General features: G+C 55.1%; 1 protein-coding gene and 1 non-coding gene across 6 annotated transcripts; one reads left to right on the top strand and one right to left on the bottom strand.

Moving 5' to 3' along the window:
- Positions 1–1,614: 1,614 nt before the first annotated feature.
- Positions 1,615–1,736, bottom strand: LOC114238109 (small nucleolar RNA SNORA57). Its single transcript, XR_003623529.2, has one exon. It is a non-coding gene; the product is annotated as a small nucleolar RNA SNORA57 (small nucleolar RNA).
- An 8,027-nt stretch (positions 1,737–9,763) lies between these two features.
- On the top strand, positions 9,764–13,504 carry PNCK (pregnancy up-regulated nonubiquitous CaM kinase). 5 transcript variants are annotated; one of them, XM_057538207.1, is made up of 12 exons: positions 9,938–10,065; positions 10,565–10,634; positions 10,847–10,978; positions 11,174–11,248; positions 11,324–11,462; positions 11,602–11,725; positions 11,911–11,986; positions 12,082–12,194; positions 12,285–12,363; positions 12,455–12,542; positions 12,697–12,841; positions 13,194–13,291. In XM_057538207.1, the coding sequence occupies exons 2-11, from the start codon at positions 10,567–10,569 to the stop codon at positions 12,832–12,834; spliced, it is 1,032 nt and encodes a 343-aa protein (XP_057394190.1). In that variant the 5' UTR covers positions 9,938–10,065; positions 10,565–10,566; the 3' UTR covers positions 12,835–12,841; positions 13,194–13,291. The 5 variants fall into 5 exon arrangements, with proteins under 5 accessions (XP_057394187.1, XP_057394190.1, XP_057394186.1 ...); XM_057538204.1 differs by lacking the exons at positions 9,938–10,065; positions 12,697–12,841 and adding an exon at positions 9,764–9,817 and having other exon boundaries at positions 13,194–13,504; XM_057538203.1 differs by lacking the exon at positions 12,697–12,841 and having other exon boundaries at positions 13,194–13,504.
- The last annotated feature ends 508 nt before the right edge of the window (positions 13,505–14,012 follow it).

The following is a 14,012-nucleotide window of genomic DNA, read 5'->3' as shown; positions in this document are numbered from 1 at the left end:
CGGTCCCTCCCCATCTGCTCTTCCCAGTGCTTTCCTCTATGCTGAAGATCAACCTACATTCTCCTCCGAGGCGTGCGAGATCGGGCACGAGCTGGCCCACGGGCTTTCCAGCGCTGGAGGGCGCTGCGCCTCCCCACACCTCCTTCCGATCCTGTGGGATTCAGCTCAGCTGCCACCTGGCCCAGGAGGCTAAAGAGGGAGGCCCGGGAGCCCTCGACCCCTGCACACAGCGGCACCGCCTCCCGTGTCCAGCCACCTCCCGTGTCCAGCCGGGGTGAGCTGGGCTTTGGAGATGCATGAGGACCACGAGCCCATCCTCGCCTCTGGCGGGATGATCAGGCAGGAGTTTCTCAAAGTGGGAGCTGGGGTCGGAGCTCTGGCCTCTGATGTGTTGACCCGAGCAGCCCTTAGGAGTGTCCCAACTGATGGGGACGTCTACAGTGTTGGAACAGAGACAGAGGGGTTTCCAGCCCTTGGGGGGTTCTCAGGGCTTCTTCGCAAAGGTGTATTTGCCAACACCCCCTCCCCCTGCGGCAGAACCTCAGCTGAGGGCAGGAGGCTGCCCCCCGCCAGGCCCTGGTATTGATGGCCCTTCGAGGCTGGTTCCCAAGCACGTGCACGAGGGGGTGGGTGTGCGCTACCACCGCTCCCGGGCGAGCAGCAAAGCGTTCCCCAGGCAGAAGCCGCAGTTAGGCTGGGGGTGAGAGCAGGGGCTGAGGAGGAAGGGGAGGGGAGGAGGGGCGAGCTGAAAGGGGGGCGGTGGAGGGAGGGCGAGCCCGGGGCCCCCATTGTCCAGGAGGCCTGGAGATTCGGGCTGGGGATTGGACCCAGAGCCCGCAGCGACCGTGGACCTCGGAGTGGGCGGGGTGGGAGGGCGTCCGGCCCCGGGTCGACTGGTTATGCCTAGAGGACCTCGCAGCTGGAGATGGTGGGGGGGCCCTCCTCTTTGGAGGCTGCCAGGCACGGGGAGCTTTGCAATTAGAATTAGCTGGGAACAAAGGGACGGCTGGAGTCTACCTTGCAGGGCTTTGTGCTTCCAGCCGCCGGGAAGGGGAGAAAGGCGCAGGCTGCCCGGGAGGCTGGGGGGAGGGCAACCTGAGAGGCCCGGGGCCTGCTCACCCCCGCCCCTGCACAGCACCCCTGGTCTGCCAGCTGTGTTCATCCACGCAGAACCCCCAACAGGATTTCTGAAATTCGTTTTTGTGTTTTTCTTTTTTAAGACTTTTTTTGATGCGGACCATTTTAAAGTTTTTATTGAATTTATTACAATATTGCTTCTGTTTTTTTTTTTTTTTTATGTTTTAGTTTTTCAGCCGCGAGGCATGTGGGATCTTAGCTCCCAGACCAGGGATCAAAGCCGCACCCCCTGCATTGGAAGGCGAAGTCTTAACCACTGGACCGCCAGGGAAGTCCCCGTTTTTATGTTTTAAATAAACTTTTTCTAACAGAATAGCTTTAGATGCACAGACAAACTGCAGAGATAGGAGTGAGAGTTCCCACACACCCACACCCAGCTTCCCCTGTTACTAACACTCTCCATTGTGTGGTCCGTTTGTTAAAATAATCAACCAATATTGTACATTGTCACCAGCTAAAATCCAGAGTCTTTTTTTTTTTTTGCCCTGTGTCCTGGAGCTTGGAAGCTGCCAGTACTGAAGACATGACACTGAGGGGGCCAGAGTCCTTACATTACGTGGACCAGGACTGCACGCCTGATCCCTGCCAAGAAAAGGAGGGTTAAAGTCCAGAGTCTTATTCATATGCCCTTGACTTTCCCCTCACCTCTTTGTTCTGCCCCAGGATCCCACACTGCATCGGCGTTGCGTCTTAGGCTCCTCTGGGCCGTGACTGTCCTCGTTTCTGGTGTTGCGGCGGAGGTCCTGCAGGACCCCTCAGGGTTTTTCTGGTGCTTTCAGTCATGAGTAGACAGGGTGATGGTTACTGAGAGGAGGACCACGGAAGTGAAGTGCCCTTCTCATCACATCCCAGCAAGACTCCATGCTTTCAACACGACTCCCACGGTCCGTGTCGACCTGGGTCACCCGGCTGAGGTCCGGTTTGTTCATCAGGTGTCTCCACTTTGAATTTAATCTTCCCCCTTTCCATCCTGTCCTCTTGGGAACAAAGTCACTCTCCATGGCCCACACTTGAGTGGCGGCTATGCTCCTGAGACCAGGGGGCAAGGCACAACCCTTAAGGAATGACACAGCCATTGAGAAAAACAGGATACGACAAAAACTGGTTAGAACCAATTAGGCCCAAGATGGTGGAAGATGCCACTTCCAGTAGACCTTGAGCCTCATTGTAATGCATTAACATGCTAAATGACACACCCACAGGTGCCAGGCTGACCATAAAAGGCCAAAAAGAGGGCGATGGCCCAGTTCCTGTTGGTCTCCACCCCTTCTCCAAAATAGTTGGGATAATCCTCCCACTCCCAAAGAACTCCCCACTAAGATGCATATTAGATAATTGGGGAAAATTTAGACAGGATGGTTTAAGAAAAAAAATTAATTTTCTTTTGCAATATTGCATGGCCCCATACAAACTAGGGGACCAAAAGATTTGGCCAGAAAATGGGTCATTGAATTACAATACCATCTTGCAGCTGGACCTGTTCTGTAAAAGGAAAGGTAGATGGGGTGGGAACCCCGTATGTTCAAATGTTCATGACGCTATTCTAAGATCCAGGTCTAAAGAACTCCTGCCAGGTGTGCCTGGCTCACATCCCTTCAAAGTGCCTTCTTCCCCCACAGGAGCCTGATGTTTTAGATGATCCCTTATGAGACCACCTCCCCGAGGTCCACAACCGGGAACTCCTACCCCCCAACCCACCAATTCTGAGGAGGGACAGTCTTCCGGACTGTTTACCCCTAACGCCCCATCTGGGCAGCTATGGGATCCCAAACACCCCTGAATCAGCCCACGGATTTGGCCTTTGGAGTATTCAACAATAGAGATAAGGTTGAAGAGGCAAAAAGGATTCAGGGACAACAGCGAAAAGCACAGTTATTGGCGGCAGCCCTAACCCCTGCACCACCTCCCTTACAAAAGCCCTTGGCGGGGACGGGATCCAGGAAGCCTGGATCAGAGCCACTGTCTCGCCAAGAGAGGATCTGTTTTAAGTGTGGCCAAGAGGGCCACTGGAAGGACAAATGCTCCCTGTATGGGAAAAGTCCACTGGGATCCTGCCTGACATGCAAACGAGAGGGCCGCTGGAAGCGGGACTGCCCCCAGTCCCGATGGGGACTCTGGGCCCCCAAACCAATGATGGCCAAGAGGACCGAAGACTGATGGGGCCCGGGACCTTCCCTGGCTCCCCAGGGATACCTGGTCCTTTCTCCGGAGGAGCTGAAACCGAGCGGGGCCCTGTGGGGCTCCCGGGCACGGAGGCCCTTTTGTCCCCCGTTTCTTGTAGGCAAGACTCCAGCCTCCATGACCTTCCCCGAGTTCCAAAGGGCAGATCGGAACAGTTGCTAATCAAGGGAGGCGCAGCCAGGAAACCACCTGAGGCGAGATTAAAGGGACCAGAGAAGCTCATCAAGATTAGGACACACCACCTGAGGCGAGATTAAGGGCGTGAAAGCCCTACACACACCCCGATCTTGTCAGGAACCCCGACTTTGAACCATTGTTATAAAACCCCTCCTCAAATCCTCCCGGGTCGGGGACACATAGATTTTCGAGGCAGGAGCCCGCTGTGTCCGCCTTTGTCTGACAGAGCAATAAAGCTATCCTTTTCTACTTCCCCCAAAACTCTGTCTCCAAGATTTGATTGGGCACCGGTGCACAGAGGCGGAGCTTTCGGTAAAGAGCCTCTGGGAACCCTCGACGCGGCCAGTAGGAAGGTTATTTTCTTACCAGCTATGGGGGCCGCCTAGTCTGTGCTGACTGATGGCTCGGCCCTGCGTCCTCCCAGTCGTGTATGATAAGACCAAGCAATTCAGCGCCCCTCCCCGCAGCTGCTTGCTAGGAAGTTGGACCTTCACACATCAGTTCTGCTCATGTCTAAGTGCCCCGTCCCCTTGCTGGGAAGGGACTTGCTCACTAAATTCCAGACAATAGTCCGAGCTGGAGACCCTCACGGAGAAGGCACCCACCAAGAAAAAGGATTGCTCTTGCCCGTGGGAGCCTGCCTCAATCCCAAGCCAGAGGGGGCCTCCTCTCCACTCCAGGTTGTTTCTCAAGTGAACCCCGCTGCCTGGGACACAGAGGTCCCTGGCGGAGCTGCTATCGTCAGGCTACCTTTAGAAATGGGACCACGTGAGGCTGTAGGCCAGCCTCGAGGGCCATGATCAGAGAACTTCTTAAACCCAGGGAGGATCCTCAAAAGTGTTTATAAATAAATTACCAAAATGGGAGGCCACCGGTCTGACTAAACTAACCATCGCTGATAGGAATTTGGGGTGAGGGAGGCCTTCTCCCCTAAGCTAGATGAGGGCAAGTAAAACATTCCAACATAGGTGAATGAGGTGAATGAATGTGTCAATCCTTTGATATCATTGAGGTGGCCACCCAATTCTCTGAGGAAAAAAAAAACTCCTTGTTTTATAAATCTAGTCTTTACAGGATCAGAGGTGTAGCTCCAGAAATCATCCAAATCCCACCAATCCTTTACCACTCCTCAAACCTCCCCTACTTATCTTAAGAGGCTTGTAAGTATGGAGGGAAAAAAATTATTTTTCTGGCCTTAAGGGAACAAAGTCATCCTAGAAGGAACCTGCCTTGCTCCTCACGCCTTTGAGATACAAATGCTCTACCTGGTCTTCTCCAGGAACCCATATCTCTGCCATCTTTTTAAAATGCACACTTTGAGCAGCAGAAACTAACACATTCAGCTAATGAAGGACATCTTGGTTGCTTCCAGTTTTTGCCCATTCTGAATAAAGCTGCTATGAACATTTGTGTGCTGGTTTTTCTGTGGACATAAGTTTTCAAATCCTTTGAGTAAAATACCAAGGAGTGCGGTTGCTGGATTGTATGGTAAGAGTATGTTTAGTTCTGGAAGAAACTGCCAAACTGTCTTCCAAAGTGGCTGCACCATTTTGCATTCCCTCCAGCAATGAATGAAAGTTCCTGTCGCTCCACATCCTCACCAGCATTTGGTGTTGTCAGTGGTCCAGATTTTGGCCATTCTCAGAGGTGTGTAGTGGTGTCTCATCGTTGTTCTAATTTGCAATTCCCTAATGACATATGATGTTAAACATCTTTTCATATGCTTATTTGCTCTCTGTATTTCTTCTTTGGTCAGGTATCTGTTCAGATCTTTGGCCCCCTTTTTTTTAATATTTGAATTTTATTTTATTTATTTTTTTTATACAGCAGGTTCTTATTAGTTATCCATTTTATACATATTAGTGTGTATATGTCAATCTCAATCTCCCAATTCATCCCACCACCACCCACCCTCCGCCACTTTCATGCCTTGGTGTCGATACATTCGTTCTCTACATCTGTGTCTCTATTTCTGCCCTGCAAACTGGTTCATCTGTACCATTTTTCTAGGTTCCACATATATGCGTTACTATACGATATTTGTTTTTCCCTTTCTGACTTACGTCACTCTGTATGACAGTCTCTAGACCCATCCACGTCTTTACAAATGACCCAATTTTGTTCCTTTTTATGGCCGAGTAATATTCCATTGTATATATGTACCACATCATCTTTATCCATTCATCTGTCAATGGGCATTTAGGTTGCTTCCATGACCTGGCTATTGTAAATAGTGCTGCAATGAACATTGGGGTGCGTGTGTCTTTTTGAATTATGGTTTTCTCTGGGTATATGCCCAGTAGTGGGATTGCTGGGTCATATGGTAATCCTACTTTTTAGTTTTTTAAGGAACCTTCATACTGTTCTCCATAGTGGCTGTATCAATTTACATATCCACCAACAGTGCAAGAGGGTTCCCTTTTCTCCACACCCTCTCCAGCATTTGTTGTTTGTAGATTTTCTGATGATGCCCATTCTAACTGGTGTGAGGCGATACCTCATTGTAGGTTTTTTTTTTTTTTAACATCTTTATTGGATCATTGTAGTTTTGATTTGCATTTCCCTAATAATTAGTGATGTTGGGCAGCTTTTCATGTGCTTCTTTGCCATCTGTAAGTCTTCTTTGGAGAAATGTCTATTTAGGTCTTCTGCCCATTTTTGGATTGGGTTGTTTGTTTTTTTAATATTGAGCTGCATGAGCTGTTTTTATAATTTGGAGATTAATCCTTTGTCAGTTGATTCATTTGCAAATATTTTCTCCCATTCTGAGGGTTGTCTTTTCGTCTTGCTTGGAGTTTCCTTTGCTTTGCAAAAGCTTTTAAGTTTCATTAGGTCCCATTTGTTTATTTTTGTTTTTATTTCCATTACTCTAGGACGTGGATCAAAAAAGATCTTGCTGTGATTTATGTCATAGAGTGTTCTGCCCGTGTTTTCCTCTAAGAGTTTTATAGTGTCGTGTCTTACATTTAGGTCTTTAATCCATTTTGAGTTTATTTTTGTTCATGGTGTTTAGGGAGTGTTCTAATTTCATTCTTTTACATGTAGCTGTCCAGTTTTCCCAGCACCACTTATTGAAGAGGCTGTCTTTTCTCCATTGTATATTCTTGCCTCCTTTATCAAAGGTAAGGTGACCATATGTGCATGGGTTTATCTCTGGGCTTTCTATCCTGTTCCATTGATCTATATTTCTGTGTTTGTGCCAGTACCATATTGTCCTGATGACTGTAGCTTTGCAGTATAGTCTGAAGTCAGGGAGTCTGATTCCTCCAGCTCCGTTTTTTTCCCTCAAGACTGCTTTGGCTATTCGGGGTCTTTTGTGTCTCCATACAAATTTTAAGATTTTTTGTTCTAGTTCCGTAAAAAATGCCATTGGTAATTTGATAGGGATTGCATTAAATCTGTAGATTGCTTTGGGTAGTATAGTCATTTTCACAATATTGATTCTTCCAATCCAAGAACATGGAATATCTCTCCAGCTGTTTGCATCATCTTTGATTTCTTTCATCAGTGTCTTATAGTTTTCTGAGTACAGGTCTTTTACCTCCTTAGGTAAGTTTATTCCTAGGTATTTTATTCTTTTTGTTGCAATGGTGAATGGGATTGTTTCCTTAATTTCTCTTTCTGATCTTTTGTTGTTAGTGTATAGGAATGCAAGAGATTTCTGTGCATTAATTTTGTATCCTGCAACTTTACCAAATTCATTGATTAGCTCTAGTAGTTTTCTGGTGGCATCTTTAGGATTCTCTATGTATAGTATCATGTCATCTGCAAACAGTGACAGTTTTACTTCTTCTTTTCCAATTTGTTTTCCTTTTATTTCTTTTTCTTCTCTGATTGCTTTGGCCCATTTTTAAATTGGGTTGTTTGTGTTCTTATTGAGTTTTAGGAATTCCTTATATATTTTAGATGCCAGTCCTATATCAGATATGTGTTTTGCAAAGGTTTTCCCCCAAGCTGTGGCTTGTCTTCTCATTCTCTCTTTTTTTTTCTCATTCTCTTAACAGTGTTGTTTACAGAGCAAACATGTCACATTGTGATACAGTCCAATTTATCATTTCTTCTTTCATGAACCATGCTTTTCATATTGCATCCCCAAACTCATCACCAAGCCCAAGGTAAGACAGATTTTCTCCTATGTTTTCTTCTAGAAGTTTGGCATTTTACATTTAGGTCTGTGATCCACTTTGCGTTCATTTTTCTGTAAGGCATCCCCTGAAAGGATTTTCAAAAGCTCTGTATCCACCACCATCTAACACACACACATGTGTTTTTTGAAGTTGACATCTACAGTCTTTCAACGGATGTTTCAACAGTCGTGAAGGGTGTCATTTCCAGTGTATTGTAAATACTGATTTAAAACAAAAACTGTGAGATCACTTTTTACACTTCCACTTCCTGATTTTGATGCCACAGGCTCACTTTGGAAGTGGGTCCTTTTCTTCCTGCCTCCACTTTCCATCTGCTGCCCCCCAGAGCAGTCTCCTTTGCTGTCCTTCTCCACGTGGGAAGCCTTTTATTACTCATGCATCATCGTACTTCTCCAAAACACCAATTACATTTCTTGTTAGGACCTGTGACCACAGGGCAGTGGATTAGACATGTGGATGCATAATTATGAAACAAGCAAGTAAGATGGGGCTTTGGTTTGTGTCAATTTGTCCAAGTGTCCATAACAAATAGGACTTACCGCCAGTATGAGATGGGGTTCACTGTCGGTTCCATTCCTATTTTTTTTCTCTTTTAGATGTAAAATCTAGGAAATCCTGTTCACAGATTTGAGCAGTTGGGAGTGGGGCCCATGCTTCCGAGTGCTGAGGCCGCTGGAGCCTTCTCGAGGGAACTGGGAGGGGCGGTTGGGAAAGGGAAACTGAGGGGGCTTTCTCAGACCCGCAATTTTGAACAGAGGACATGTAGGAGCTGAGGTCTGTTTAAAAACCTTTGCCTGCCCCGTGGACCCTCTTGAAGACTTTGTGTCAGGCCGGGGGCCTATAGACCCCTGCAAAGAGAGATTCAGCAGGTTACTCCCGGGCCCTGAGATTCCATGGAGCCCCTGCAACAATGGCCTGTGTGGATGTGCTCTTGGCAACAGCCAGGACACCTGTTACCCCCATCCTTGGTGGGACCTGGACCCCCTGGGAGGGGCGCCAGAACCGAGATGAGACTGGATGGGACAAATCCACTAATTGTTGGATGAAGGATTGCATTCATTCACCAAGCACTTATTTCCTGAGTGATTCTCCTGGGCCAAGTCGACAGAGACACCCTCTGGGAGTGGATGCTTTGCTGAGGAAGACAAGCCAAAGGAGGTGATTTTGCAGAGATGCATGCTCTTCAGACAGGGCAGGCGGGGTGATTACTATATAGAATGTGTTGGAGGGGGACAGCTGAGGCCTCTTTGAGGAGGTGACATTTGAGCTGAGTCCTGATGGAATGAGGGAGCAAGCCAAACAGATACCTGAGTGAAGAGTGTTCCAGGCAGAGAGGCAGCGAGTGCAAAGGCCCTGGGGCGGGTGCATGTGTGGCATGCTTGAGGACCAGTTAAGAAGCCAGTGTGGCTGGAGCTGCTTGAGCAAGGCGGGGGGTGGGGAGTGGGTGGAGAGGGGCCAAAGCAGTGATGGGGAAGAGGGGCCAATCATGCAGAGCTCTTAGGCCCCTGTAAGGACTCATGCTTTGGTTTGGAGTGACATGAAGAGCCGTGGGAGGGTTTGGAGCTCAGGGGTGACATGATCTCAATAAAAGGAATGCTCTGGCTGCTCAGTGGGGAAGAAACTGCCGGTTGGAGAGGTTAAGGGTGCAGGCAGAGGGCAGGGGGAGCCCAGCGACGAGGCTGTTGCTGTCCTCCACCTGAGTGCTGATGCGGGCTCAGGCCAAGGTGGCAGAAGCAGCAGTGGCAGGGCTGGGGCTAGGGAAGGAGGCTGTTTTAGGTCAAGTGGCCTGGATGCCCTGTCTGCGGAGAGGACATTAGAGCAGAGACCCGAAGGCACCCAGAGAGCCAGGTCAACATGTGGGTGAAGAGACTTCTGTGTGGAGGACACCGGTGGTGCAAAGGCCCTGGGGCCGGCCCAGTCTGGCCGCCGGGGGGAGCTGGAGCCGGCGGGAACCCGCACGAATGACAAAGGAGGGAGGCGGGGGCGGCCGGCGCCGGCCGATTGCCTTACAAGGCGCCCTGCAGTGCCGCGGCCGCGCTCGGCCACCGCGTGCTCGGCCGCCAGCGGGCGGCGGGGGCGCGCGCGGAGGGGGGCGGGGCCGCCTGGGCGCGGGCGGGGGGCTCGGCGCGGTGGCTACTGCGCTAGGCGACGCTGCGGCTTCGCTTCGGCTCCAGGTCCGCACCCGGCGCTCCGGGGCGCGGGCGCGCGCTGGCGGGGGCGTGCAGTGTCCCGGGCCATGGCAGGCCCCGCGCACACCTGTCACGCCCGGCGCGCCCCCGGCCGGCACGCGCGCGGCCCACGCAGCTCGGGACGCGGGAGGCCCGGGCTGCCGAGTCCCTCCCGCCGCGAGGCGCCGAGGGCTGGGCCGAGCCGGGCGGCCGCGTGGGTGGCCGTGGCGGGCGGCTGTGTGCTGGGGTCGCAGGTGCATCTCGGGCGGGTCGGTGGCCTGGGGCGCGCGTGCCTGTGGGCACTGGGCCGTGGGTGGCAGGTCTAGGCCTGGGGGCGGCCGGGGGCGCCTCTGGGCGCTGCGGATGGGGGTGAGCCTGGAGGGGCCCGGGGTGGGGGCACGGAGCCTTCTGGAAGGCGGCCAGTCGCGGCTGACTAGGTTGCGTGGGGGCGGAGAGGGGGTCTCTGGGCGCTGATCGCCGTCGGGGTGCCAGGTCTCGGGGCGTCGGATCGTGGCTGTATCTGGGAGGGGGAGGAGTGTATGCGGGGGCCTCGCTGGAGGCGTCCACCTTGGAGTGCGGACCTGGACGGTGGGGGAGGGGCGAGGTGTATCGGGCTGGGGGTGGTGTGTGGGACCTGTGTTCCTGAGTGGGGCTGTGGCTGAGGGTGGCTGAGGCACTGCCGGATCTGGGGCTTGGGGGACGGGGCTGCCCCTCGCCCAGGGAGCTTCCCTCCACCTCTCCCTGCACCCCCAGACATGCTGCTGCTCAAGAAACAGACGGAGGACATCAGCAGCGTCTATGAGATCCGGGAGAAGCTCGGCTCGTGAGTGTGTGTGTGTGGTGTGTGTGTGTGTGTGCGCGCGTGTGAGTGACAGTGAGTGAGTGTGTATCTGTGTGGGGGGATGGGTGGCATGGGACGGGGAGGGCTTCCCCATCTCCTTCGGCTAAGGGGGCCCTTCTCCCTCCCCGCCTCTGCTCTCGCCCCGCCCTCCTCCTCGCCTTTCCCCTCCCTTCCTGCCTCCCCCTCTGCCGCAGGGGCGCTTTCTCTGAGGTGGTGCTGGCCCAGGAGCGGGGCTCCTCACACCTTGTCGCCCTCAAGTGCATCCCCAAGAAGGCCCTTCGAGGCAAGGAGGCCCTGGTGGAGAACGAGATCGCGGTGCTCCGCAGGTGTGCGCCCCGCGGTGGCTGGGAGCCTCCTGGGGTGGAGCGCCCTGCCTCCTCCGTGTCCCCAGAAAGGCCTGGCCGGGGGCTCTGCCTTGCTGGACCGGCAGGGGCGGGAGGAAGCGAAGAGGGCGATGGGCTTCGCTGGGGGTCCAGAGGGGGCCGTGGCGGCCCGTAAGGGGCCTTTTCTTGCCGTTGCAGGGTCAGCCACCCCAACATCGTGGCTCTGGAGGACGTCCACGAGAGCCCTTCCCACCTCTATCTGGCCATGGAGCTGTGAGGAGGGCGGGGTCAGGCGGGGGTGGGCTGGGGCCGGGGGGCCCAGGTCAGCTGAGCCCCTGCTCCCCCCAGGGTGACGGGGGGCGAGCTGTTCGATCGCATCATGGAGCGCGGCTCCTACACGGAGAAGGACGCCAGCCACCTGGTGGGCCAGGTCCTTGGTGCCGTCTCCTACCTGCACAGCCTGGGCATCGTGCACCGAGACCTCAAGGTGCCTGCCCTCCTGCCCGCCCATCCAGGCCTCGCCCCGAGTCCCTGTGCACCACGGGTCTGGGGGACTTGAGCGCGCCCAGCCCCGGGGACCACGCCGGGGCTGACCCGGTGTCCTCTCTGGCATCTGTGTGTCGCAGCCTGAAAACCTCCTCTATGCCACGCCCTTCGAGGACTCCAAGATCATGGTCTCTGACTTTGGCCTCTCCAAAATCCAGGCTGGCAACATGCTAGGCACCGCCTGTGGGACCCCGGGCTATGTGGGTAAGTGAGGGGGGCGCCCCGAGGCTCGCCGGGGGCCTGGGGGCCGGGGGACCCTGTGGGAGCCATGGTGCCAGGGGCAGGGCAGGCGGTGGGCCACTCCTGGGGTGAACTAGGCTGAGCCGGGCAGCACTGAAGGCGTGGTGTGCGTGTGCGCGGGTGTGCGTCTGTCTGTCTCTGGCCCCCAGCCCCGGAGCTCTTGGAGCAGAAACCCTACGGGAAGGCCGTAGATGTGTGGGCCCTGGGTGTCATCTCCTACATCCTGTGAGTGACCACTGGGAAGGCTCTTCTTCTGCCTGCCTGCCCCCTGCTGGGTTGGGGAGGTTTGGACATCCGGGTGATTCATCTGTGGGTGCCAGGCTGTGTGGGTACCCCCCCTTCTACGATGAGAGCGACCCCGAACTCTTCAGCCAGATCCTGAGGGCCAGCTACGAGTTTGACTCTCCCTTTTGGGATGACATCTCAGAATCAGGTGAACTTGAGGCTGACCCCAAGCCCAGGGAGTGGGGAGGGACGAGGGGCCGTGGGGACGGGGTGGGCTGATCTGGTTTCCCTGTTCCAGCCAAAGACTTCATCCGGCACCTTCTGGAGCGAGATCCCCAGAAAAGGTTCACCTGCCAGCAGGCCTTACAGCATCTTTGGTGAGCGGGGCCCCTGCTGAGCTGTCCTGGGACCAGAGGGTCCACACCCTCAGAGACCCCCACCCCTCATTGACCTTTGACCTCACCCTAGGATCTCCGGGGATACAGCCTTTGACAAGGACATCCTGGGCTCAGTCAGTGAGCAGATCCAGAAGAATTTTGCCCGGACCCACTGGAAGGTCAGTGTGGGGAGGGGCCTTGGGACCCGGCTCAAGGCTGCCCGCCCCGTCCGTCAGCCTCAGGAGGATGGTCTGGGCCGCCGGTGGTCTCTACGGTCCTCGAAGTCTTGGGACCAGGACCGGGACATGGCCTGACACCCCTCTCTCCCTGCAGCGAGCGTTCAATGCCACCTCCTTCCTGCGCCACATTCGCAAGCTAGGGCAGAGCCCAGAGGGTGAGGAGGCCTCGGGACGGAGGGTGATGAGCCACAGCCACCCGGGCCTCCACACTGGCCAGCCCCCCAAGTGGTGACCCCCAGGTGCGTGGGGGTGAGCCCTGCACCCGCTGGGAGCTGGCTCCTCGCTGAGCTTACGGGGTGGCAGGCCCCACGTGGCCAAGAGCTCTGCAGGGTGGACCTCACAGAGTAGCAGGCTGAGGGCAGAGAGCACAGACAGGGGAGGAGCCGGGGTCCCCAAGAAGTGGATGGAGAGAGAGGTGGGGGGCAGGCCATGCCGCTGGCGGGGACCGTGAGGGTTCTCGAGGGGCCCAGTGCCAAGACCCAGTGAGTGCCTCTGCTGAGAGCCTGGGCTGGGAGCAGGGGGCACAGGGCAGGCCAGGGGTGCCTCCTGACTGTCCCCTTCCCTGTGCTTCTCTCTTCTTCTCCACCCCAGGCTGAGCGCACGGACCCCCAGATTCCCTTCCAATGGACCCTTTCAGTCCCCCCCACCTCCCCCTCCCACCCCGGGGCACCTCTGCGGGAGAGCTTGAGCCCTGTGGGTGTGGTGTGGGGCGCTGGGGTGGGCGCTGGTGGGGCGCGTCCACAGACTTCCCTCCCCTGTCGCTGCCACACCCCCTCTAGAAACCAAGAGGCCCGGGGGCTGTCCTTCCAATGCCGTTCTGTGCTTTGCTGACTGTGGGTGGTCCTGCTTGTGTCGTGGCCCTCCAGCCTCCCTCCGGTCTTCCCCAAATCAATAAAGACAGACAGAGCTACGGGCAGTGGTGAGCCGCGGGGAGGGATGAGGGCTGGGAAGGAAACCAAGGAGGCAGGCCACCTTGCCCGTCACCACCCGAACTTCTGCTGCCTCCCATCACGGCAGACAAGCTCCGGGTCGTCCAAGAACTTCCTCTCCCCATTCCCGGCGTGCCGGCCAGCTCTGCCACTCTCGAGGTTGGCCTGCGTGTGGCTCTGGGGCCCTGGGCCGGGCTCAGGGGCGAGTGAAGGCACGGGTGCTGTAGCTGGGAGGGCAACCAGAGTCCCGGACTGTCTCCTACCCACCCCGCCGCCCCCGCGCCCCCCGCCCCCTCCCCCCCATCTCCCTTTCTTCCCCTGCTTCCCATGGCCGTGGCCAGACAGAGCATTCCCAGGGCACGCCTTGCACCGAAACGCTCTGCAGCCCCTGTCTCTGAGGCTGGAGGAGGGGCCCCTTGGCCAGGAGAGGGCGCTGCTGGGGCCTCAACCCCTGTGCTGGGTCGTGGCTTTGGCACCGCTG

This window comes from Balaenoptera acutorostrata, chromosome X (assembly GCF_949987535.1).
Source record: "Balaenoptera acutorostrata chromosome X, mBalAcu1.1, whole genome shotgun sequence".
Taxonomy (NCBI): Eukaryota; Metazoa; Chordata; class Mammalia; order Artiodactyla; family Balaenopteridae; genus Balaenoptera; species Balaenoptera acutorostrata.
The sequence above is the reverse complement of the archived record's forward strand: the minus strand, read 5'-3'. Positions and strand labels throughout refer to the sequence as shown.

Bases quoted from the DNA above. Each gene is read 5' to 3' on its own strand.
- PNCK (XM_057538204.1), top strand. From the start codon at position 10,567: ATGCTGCTGCTCAAGAAACAGACGGAGGACATCAGCAGCGTCTATGAG. The intron at 10,635-10,846 runs GTGAGTGTGTGT...CCTCTGCCGCAG, and splicing joins ATCCGGGAGAAGCTCGGCTC to GGGCGCTTTCTCTGAGGTGG. The intron at 11,726-11,910 runs GTAAGTGAGGGG...TCTGGCCCCCAG, and splicing joins TGGGACCCCGGGCTATGTGG to CCCCGGAGCTCTTGGAGCAG.